This window comes from Aegilops tauschii, chromosome 5, assembly GCF_002575655.3.
Source record: "Aegilops tauschii subsp. strangulata cultivar AL8/78 chromosome 5, Aet v6.0, whole genome shotgun sequence".
Taxonomy (NCBI): domain Eukaryota; kingdom Viridiplantae; phylum Streptophyta; class Magnoliopsida; order Poales; family Poaceae; genus Aegilops; species Aegilops tauschii.
This window is the reverse complement of record NC_053039.3, coordinates 517,901,603-517,911,377: the sequence shown is the minus strand read 5'-3', so window position 1 is coordinate 517,911,377 and position 9,775 is coordinate 517,901,603. Positions and strand designations below refer to the sequence as shown.

Sequence of the window (9,775 nt, the reverse complement as noted above, 5' to 3'; positions counted from 1 at the left end):
CAAAGTTGTATTAATGGTGAGACACTTATTTTGGAACGGAGGAAGTACGTAGGTACTTTGCCCGGAGTTGCCGATGCTGATGCTCCCTCAGTGCTAGCTGCATTACACTTTCTTTTTCATTTTTCTTCCAAGGAAAGCTGCATTACACTCAATCATCAATACTGCCCCAGCCACTTTGTCCACTTCGGCGTGATGAGTTCCCCTTTCTTGAGGTACCAGGCCCAATGAGCCAGGCCTGCTAGTTTGTCGCCCTCCCTGGCCCAATGAGACCGATGGCTGTGCTACTTGAGCCTGTCGCCCTTCCTTCCTCCTTCCCGTCCATCAGTTCCCCCATCGAAACAAAATCAGTCCCCCCACCAAAAGCTAGGGTTAGGGTTAGCGAGGCGGCGGCGGCGGCTGCTTTATTCCCGATGCCGATCGCCATGGACACCGGAGGCGCGCCGGAGCCGGATGAGGAGTCCGTCGTCTTCCCCAGATGGGCGATGCTGGATCGCAGAGGCCGCACCCGCTGCCACAACGGCCTAAACGCTGCCCGTGTGGCTGCCAACAAGAACAAGACCGCCGCTCCAGTCGACATGGACGGCGGCCCCTCCTGCTACGTGTCCTTCACCCTCGCGGCTCCTCAAAAAAGGATCTCCTGCCTCAACCTCCACTTGCCGGAGGAACCTCCACTTACCCCAGCCACCCCGCCCGCAACGGACAAGAACCTCGTCCTTTTCGACATCACCAACCCGAGCCGGTCTTGCTACTGGGACCCCCCGTCAGATCTGTTCGTCTACACGGCCGGCGGTCCTTCCCCCTCGGTGCAGCCGCTCCCTATGTACACCAAGGAGAGGGAGAGGCCGTTCCTGATGGACAACCTCACCACAGGCATCCTGCGGCTCGCGGAGGACCGCTACATCGTTGCCGACCTCAATGTCTACCCCAAAAGAAAGGGCAATGGCATGCGTGCCGAACTCTGCGTCTTCAACTCCGAGACTGGAAAGTGGGAAATCATCCGCAAATTGGACCCAGGCAATGGCGGACAGTTCCCCGAACTCTGGTCAACCGATAATGTGCTCGCCTGTGATGGCCGTTTCCTGTGCTGGATTGACTACTTCAGCGGTGTCCTGCTATGTGACTTCTCCACGTCCACTCCAGACTCCTCGGCGCTCCGCTTTGTGCCTTTCCCTGGAGAAAATAACTTCTCTGATGAGGTACGTGTTGAAAGGTACTCCCCGCAGAGGTTCCGAAGTGTGTCCATCACCCAAGGCACCATGCGCTTTGTCCACATTGACAATGACTACCATGACAGTCTCCATGGTGCCTGGCAATGGCTTAAGCTCCCTGAGAGAAAAAGGAAAGTGCAGCGGCATCAGCCTTGCAAGAAAATCACCATTTGGACTTTGAACCCCATGTTCGAGTGGGAGCAGCATTGTGTGATCAACCTGGATTATCTTTGGGCGCAACCTGGTTACAAAGCCCTTGACATACATCAGCGTCTCCCCGAGTTCCCGATCATGACCGTGGATGACCCGGATGTTCTGTGCTGCCTGTTAAGGGAAGAGGATCATGGCAAGGGCTGGATGATCATGGTTGACAATCATGCGCATCTGCGGTCATGTACTCCTGAGTCCGAGTCTCGGGGTGCGGAAGCTCATGATAACCGGTTTCCTGATATCTCCCTACTTCCAACTGTCTTCTGCAAATACCTTGAAAGCCCAACAGGTAACTAGAAGAAGCTCTCTTATAATATTAAAAAATGCTATGATGTCCCTTTTTTTGTAGTTCTTACATATGACTTAGCATGGTTGCCTTTGCCTAGCTTTCTGTAACACTCTTGTTTTTTGCTTGTTTACCTGTGATGACGCACTACATCTGCTGCCCGGTTGGGTGTAGGATTCTCAAGGGTAATTTGAATTCTGACTTTGGTGCATGCTTGGTAGCTCCTGTATGCTATCCGCTCTCTGAATGAATCTCTTCGAAAGAGCCCCCCCTCCGTTAGCAACTCTCTGGGCAACGACTTCTAGACCCAACCGCTCTACTAATCAGGGTTCTTTGCCCTATGTTATTCTCTGCCCTATGTTTACTCCTGTCTCAAAATTTCTATTTTGCTGCCTTCTGACGTGCATCACGGACCTCTAGTGTCGCCATATTATAGTAATAAATTAATTAATCAAAGCATTTAATATGTTGTTGCCATGAATCTTCTGTTAGGCTGTTCAAGTGTTTTTGAGTTTTAGCAGCTCCAGTTGTGTAGGTGCACTACTCTGTATATCATTAATAGCTTTGATCCTTCTGCCACCGAGTTGTCCTTCATAGTCTAGAATCCTCTATTTCTCTTGTTGAATCTTTTGCTCTTTATGGGACTATCCACTTTGAATTCTCTTGCAATGCATAAAGCCTCTATTCTATATCAAAGCAAATGTCTCGTACCTTCAGATGATATATGAAGCTTTTTCCACATATTTTTCTTTTGGCAAAAGTTTTAGAATGTGCTTTTATGTGTTACCTTGGGTCAATCAGGTCACATCTTTGGCTGTTTCTGTTAGAATCCTTATATTTGGCTGTTTCTGTTAGAATCCTTTTGTTTCAGATAGCGTGTACTTTATACCGTGTAAATGGATACTGGAAGCCATTATCCATCCATGGGAATGCCATTAGGTAAAACTCCTGTAGTATTGGCATCACCGGCCTTCTCATGTGACTGTCTTCCTCTTAATTCTGGCAATGGGCCTTCCGTCTGTTCATCCTCTCATGCCTCTCACCCTACATCCCTGCACATGTTGTCCCAATTGGGCCCATCTGCAGCATGGTCGACACCAGTTCCCTGCATGTCAGTTGTAGTCCTTCTAGCTGATTGACAAAGCTTTGATCGTTGCAAAAACAAACATACAACACAGAGCTAACAGTGAAGAGCATGATGTCGTTACTATATTCTTTTTACCATCTGAAACCATATCAAGTATATGATGCGCCATTACATTTACATTAATATTGAGGGTAAAACTGTTCTCTTTACCAATGTACTCCAATTCAACGTCATATCTCTTTCATGTTTGTCTGTTTCTTTTTTAAAACTATTATTGCGTGCATCATTATTTTTAAGTGCCAATTCATCTTATATGCCCTTACTTTTTTCTTTACTTAAAGGGGTGGCTTGGATTGAGCGTAAGAAGCGTAAGCTGAAGTCTGCAAAGGTAAAGGCCTGGAATCTGGTGACTGGTGTTGAACACTTTGGCGACGCTCAAATCAAAGATGTGATGAAGATGGTGTACTGATGAGCATCTATTAGAGTAATCGATACATGTTCTGGATCATGTAATATGTTTAAGAGTTTAAGTTTGAGATTGAACATCTTCTCTTTCGGCGCAGACATATATGGAAATGAAATTGAGGGCAACGCAAGGAAAGAAGTAGTGCTAGGCGTTAATTATGTATGACAGACATATATGGAAATGAAATTGAGGGCAACTCAAGGAAAGTCGTGCTAGGCGTTAATTATGTATGACAGCACGGTTGCTACATGAACTGCGCGATGAGACAAATATTTGTCGCTTACTTCCTCAACTTCAATGCATAAGTGGGAGATTAGAAACAAAGTACCCTAGTTTTGTGGCTAGATTTTTATATGTACAAGCTCGAAAAAGGATGCCAGGTACAATGGAAAGAATGTTGGGCAGAGAATTGAACTTTTCTTTTCCTAGGGTCGGTGAAGCACCCAGCAATGAAATGAGTTTGGTAGGTGACTACAACTCTACAAGGGTAGCTCTGCGCATTACTTCCAAGTCCACCCATGTTAAAGATCACAATGTCTCTAAATCCAAGTCCACGCATGAACTTCATTTTTGTCATCTCTTCCCAAGAAACCAACCAAGTTTTCCTCTGTCCATTCTTGCTACCACACCAAAGCTTCCGGATGGCTGAATTGATATCTTGGCAGAGGCCCCTTGGTGATTTAAAACTATCATGGAGTAGACCGGAAACCACCTGAGCAACAACTTTAATAAGTACTTCTTTCCCTCCCAAAGTTAGGTGTTTTCCGATGCATCCTCTCGCCTTGTTCCAAGTTATATCCTTCAATAAGTTGAAAGCCCCATTCTTGCAGCTTCCCATGTCAGATGGCATTCTTGCAGCTTCCCATATCAGATGGCATTCATAACCATTTGCTTTATTTTGTTCGCTTATGCGACTAGGGTGGATCCTAGGCGACAAATAGAGGAGGCTTCGTTAAATCCAGGGCAGATGGGCCGGCCCAGCTAGAAGCGTGCATGCTGAGTTATTGGCTTCATTTTTTCTGTTTGTCACTAGAAATTGTTTTTTTCTGTGTGTGGTTTTTTATTTCTTTTTTTTTTTTCATATTTGGTTTTTGCTTTGTATTTGTTCGTTTTATTCTTTTTGACACTTTTCACAAAAAATTGCAAGATACGACGAGCATTTTCTCTAATACATATGAACTTTTTAGTATATAGTGAAAATTTTTGAATGCACTGAACATTTTTTAATATATGATAAATATTTTATATATGCATTGAAAAATTTAATATACGATGAACATTTTTTGTATAGATACCACACATTTTTGTAATATACGATGACCTTTTTTTTAGTATACACTGAGCTTTTGAATAAAACACATATTGAACAATTTTCCTAAATATTTTTTAAATTTAATAGGTTTTAGATACCAAGCTCATACAACAAGAAGATTTTTTTGTGGTTGGGGGGGGGGGGGCGTTGGAGGGTATCGAGCAAATATTTTTGGTGTTCATTTCCCTTTGTTCTCTTTTCCTTTTGTTTCCTTTTCATTGCATGATTTGTTTTTGAATTCTTGAACATTTTTTGTATATTCAAACATTTTTGGAACTCACGCTCATTTTAAAAATTATGAACTTGTGGTGTGGTGGCTATTTGCCGACCACACCACCACTATGATCTTCTCGTGGGCGGCAACGAAGATTCGACTATGTTCAGACTGAAGTGGAGCTCGAACTATGTTCTCGTGGGAGAAGTGGGGGTGTCCCCAGCTCCATCATGTGCCACGCGTCGTGCCCGGCCCACCGGCAGTTAGGGCGCGGCGCATGTCAAGAGCCCAACGAGTGGCCCACCAGCGGGCGTCATGGACAAGACCCTTCACCAGAGCTTGGCCTCATGATACCCCTCCTCAGCTGGCAGGCATCTTGAGAAGACTAGACGTCTTCACCAAGAGCCTCGTGAGGCCCACTCGCGAGGTGGCCCCCCGAGGTTGCCTCCCGAGGCACCCTCCCTGAGGCGTGCGAGGCATGCACCGCTCGGCTCGATTGTTTGGTCTAATATCATCACGTGGGTGGCGCGCGCGGCGACGAATGACACCAGAGGCCGTGCCAATAGGCGCGGATGAGGAGGATTTCCTCTTTTGTGCTAAGGGAGCAGGGCCAGCAAGCCGGTTCCCAAAGCAACCCCGAAAGGTTGCCCGATTGATGCAAGAAGACCAAGACGATGGGCGTGTAGGATGAAGGTCATCCCCGAACCCACCGACGCATCATGGACGGTGGCTTTGCAGGCGAAGACCACGTTTTGTCAGGATAGACTGCGCCTCTATCCCCCTTGAAAATTGCCGCTGTGTGGCAACCCTCCCGCCAATGTTTTCGGGGGAATAGGACCAAGGCAGATATAAAAGGAGGGTAGAGTGCCGCTGTAGGAGAGACCTCTCGGAACCCTAAACCTTGTACTCACTTCCTTCCCACCAGAGCAATCCCAACCAAGCAGGATGTAGGGGTTTTACACCGCAAGGTGGCCCGAACCTGGGTAACCGCTGTGTCACCGATCCACTCCCGCTAGCTCGCTCTCGCCACAGCCTCGTCGTGGTTTAGCTGTTGGTAGGGACGAGGCGGTAAGAAGGAGCTCACCCCAGTGTTCGAACCTTTGGGTCCCCGGAGCCCTGATTCCGACAACGGCGATGGAATCCGGCAGCGAGGGCACGCAGGAGACGAGGCGACGATCCAAAGACTAGGGCGACGACAACAACGGGGTGCGAGAACATGAAGTTTGAAGAAATTTTCAATGTACGGGCCGCAGATGTATATATACCCGTGTGCTGTTGGTGGCTCCGAGTGGAACAACTCAGTGACACCGATATGTGTAACTGCAAGCAGTATAGCACATCGGTGATGCTGAAACGGTTCAACTAGGTGACACCAAGAAGGAAAACTAGATCAATCTAAGTGATTTCGGTTTGAGCGAGTTTGAGTGAATTGGTTCAACCGAAATGCACATAGAAGGTTTTGGAGCTTAGTCCTTCTCAGATCGGTGACTCCGAGTGTGCCTCACCCAGAGGGTCCGAAAATTACTTGTTCAATTTTTGTGATGTAGCAAGAATAGAATTTGAGACAAGAAAGCATAGATAGCTAGAGGAGGTGCTTAGGTATTCTTGTACATCCACTTGGCCAGAAAAACCAAGACAATCAAAACAACAAATGGATGTCCTCGAATGAAGAAACATGCATACCAACATGCTCACACAATAAGATAGCAAATGAAATATGTGTCAAACATGCACAACCAATTCTAGCATCTATCAAGCAATTGATGATGACTAGGTCATCTATATATGAGTATATTGACTTAGGAGTAAAATGAGAACATTTGATCATAGGTCATACTCATCATTTAAGCACAAGTGGGGTTGCCACTTTTACATAAAGCATTAATGTGTTCACACCATTAGAGTTGGTTTAGCTCCATTTTTAGAGCAAAGCTCCCTTTATATGTGATATCCCCCCAAAGAGGGATGAACTAACCTTGGGTTTTGTCGATGATGACTTCATGTAGATAGTGAAGATGTGGATGCTCAATGTTGATGTAGTCCATCAAGAGTTGGGAGCAATCCTTTGGAATTTTGCACTTACAATACCTACATGGATTAGTCCTACAAGGAACATACAAGGATATCCATAGACAAATAGTGAATTTCACATATGATGATGTCCATGAATGCATTGAGTTACCTTGTCCATTGTCTTACCAACAAGAGGGTTTGTGACTCCATAAACTAGTGCAAGATGTGGAAGTTGGTTGCACAAGTTCTTGCCAAAATGAATATGAGTGAAATATGTTGGCGGGGTCACCCTCAAGAACGATCTAGTTCTTCTTTGGGACCCACATCTACTTGATGGGAATCCTTGGAGTTGTAGTTGAACTTGATGAAGTAGAGCTTGATGAAGTCTTGGGAGCCCATTTGACCATGGCTTGAGGTGCTTCTTCAAATGAGTCAATTTCTTCTTGAAGTTTATCCTTGCCTTTTAGCTTGTGGTTTTGTGGTGGAAGATCATCTTGAGCTTGTGTTCCCTCAAAAGAATTGGGGTCATACTTCTCTTGTTGAGGAACAAACTTCGTCTTGGGGTATTGATCTTCCTCCCATTCAACTCCATTAGCGTTGAACTTCCGTTCAAAACCAATAACTTGATTCTTCCGGTGTCTTCCTTGCTTGCGTACAATCTCCTCGAATTGCTTACTCCAGGCAAGGCTCTTGTAAACACCTTTATCTATAATTCCCTTAAATAAGCTATTTTCTTGCTCAAGTGTAACTTGGCTAAGAGAATCATTAGTGGAATCAAGAGAATTACTAGAAGCAACAATATTGGATTTAACATTGTCATGTTACTACTAGAAGAAGAACCTTTCTTACTCTTTTTACTAGATTTAACTTGTGGCATATAAGTAGACAAGAGGAGACGCTTGGCAATGTAAGAGGAACTCTTCTTTCGAAGATCCTCATTGATTGATTTTAGAAACTCATTCTCTTGCTCTAAATTTAGCTTCTCAAAGCGTAGCTTCTCACGAGTTCTTAGGAGCACTCTATGATCTTCTTGAGTTATTTCATGAGCTAACTTAAGAGTGTTTATTTCTTTAGTTAGACGCTCAATCTCCTTCTTAGCATTTTCATTCATTTCATCTTGACTATCATGATTACTAGCAAGTTCATTATAGCATACATCACTAGTTTAATCAACAAGCAAATCATCATCACCTAGCAATTCATCTTCATCACTATTGAAATCAAGATACTCGGGGTGTGATACCTTGGGGCCTTTAGCCATGAAGGATCTTACAATTCCTTCATTTGGTGAATGAAATATGTCATAGGAGTTGGACGATACTAGAGCAAGACCGGCGATACCTTCATCTTGAGTATAGTCGGAGTCGGAGTGATAACTTCTATCAGAGTGAGTGTCGGAGTCGGAGCCGGAAACCCATTCACCAACATGAGCTTGATGTCTTCGTCTTGTGTAGCTCCTTGATGATTTGTCTTTCCTTTCCGAATGCTTGCTTCTTCGAGAGGGTCTTCGTTCATAACGATCATCTCTACTCCTTCTCTCTCTCTGAGGTGATTCATCTCTTCTACTTCTCCTTTTTGGTGAGTCTTCTCTTTTCTTGTGGGGTGCCGTACACTCATTGGATTAGTGTCCGGGTCTTCCACAATTGTAGCAATTTCGGTCATGACTAGAAGATCTTTTCTCATTGTAGGATCTTGAGTTGGAGCTTCTATCTTTGCTTTGATTCTTGTAGAATTTGTTAAAGTTCTTCACCATAAGACTTATTTCCTCATTGAAGACTAGCTTGTCACTTGATGTTGTAGGAGCATCACTTGAAGCTTTGTATGCACCACTTGACTTGTTGTGGAGCTCCTCCTTATCCTTGAGTGACATCTCATGAGCAACAATTCTTCCAATGACTTCTGTGGGCTTGAGATCTTTGTAATTGGGCATAATTTGGATCAATGTGCACACGGTATCATATCTTCCATCCAAGGCTCTAAGGATCTTCTTGATGATGAACTTGTCGGTCATCTCTTCACTTCCTAAGTCGGCACTCTCATTTGTGATGAGAGCAAGCCTAGAGTACATTTCAGGCTTTCATCGACTCCTTTACCATCTTCATCTTGAAATTGTCAAGTTGACTTTGAAGCACATCCAAGTTGGATTCCTTGATGGACTCGGTACCTTTGTGCATATCAACCAAAGTATCCCAAACTTCCTTTGTGTTCTGAAGGCGGCTGATTTTGTTCAATTCCTCGGGGCACAAACCATTGAAGAGAATATCACAAGATTGAGCATTGTATTGCAACATCTTCAATTCTTCCGCGGTCGCTTCATGATCCGGTTCTCTACCATCCTCAAAGAATTCACCTTGCAAGCCAATATTAACAATAGCCCAAACGGCGGGGTTATGACCAAGAATATTCATTTTCATCTTATGCTTCCAACTAGCAAAATTTGTACCATCAAAGTAAGGACCTCTACGGTGATAATTACACTCACTAAACGCCATACTCTCCTAGGTTGTGAAACAAGGCTACGGTGACCAAAGCAATGGAAACCAAAGCTTATGGAGACCAAAGCTCCGATACCACTTGTAGGATCGAAAGTATGTCTAGAGGGGGGTGATTAGACTACTTGACCAAATAAACCTAACATTTCCCAATTTTAGTTGTAGACAGATTTTAGCAATTATGACAAGTCAAAGCAACACCCCACATATGCAATTCTAAGAGTATAGTAGCGGAAAATAAGACATTGCACATGTAAGTAAAGGAGGGGCTTGGAGAGGCAAACACAATGGGGACATGGTGATTTTTGACGTGGTTCCGATAGGTGGTGCTATCGTACGTCCATGTTGATGGAGACTTCAACCCACGAAGGGTAACGGTTGCGCGAGTCCACGGAGGGCTCCACCCACGAAGGCTCCATGAAGAAGCAACCTTGTCTATCCCACCATGGCCATTGTCCACGAAGGACTTGCCTCACTCGGGTAGATC

At 44.7% G+C, this 9,775-nt stretch overlaps 1 protein-coding gene across 1 annotated transcript; it reads left to right on the top strand.

Annotated features, from left to right (window-relative positions):
- Nucleotides 1-257: 257 nt before the first annotated feature.
- Nucleotides 258-3,463, top strand: LOC109764448 (uncharacterized). Its single transcript, XM_020323261.3, has 2 exons — nucleotides 258-1,707; nucleotides 3,133-3,463. Exons 1-2 carry the CDS (start codon nucleotides 264-266, stop codon nucleotides 3,258-3,260), a joined length of 1,572 nt encoding a protein of 523 aa, XP_020178850.2. The 5' UTR covers nucleotides 258-263; the 3' UTR covers nucleotides 3,261-3,463.
- Nucleotides 3,464-9,775: the final 6,312 nt, after the last annotated feature.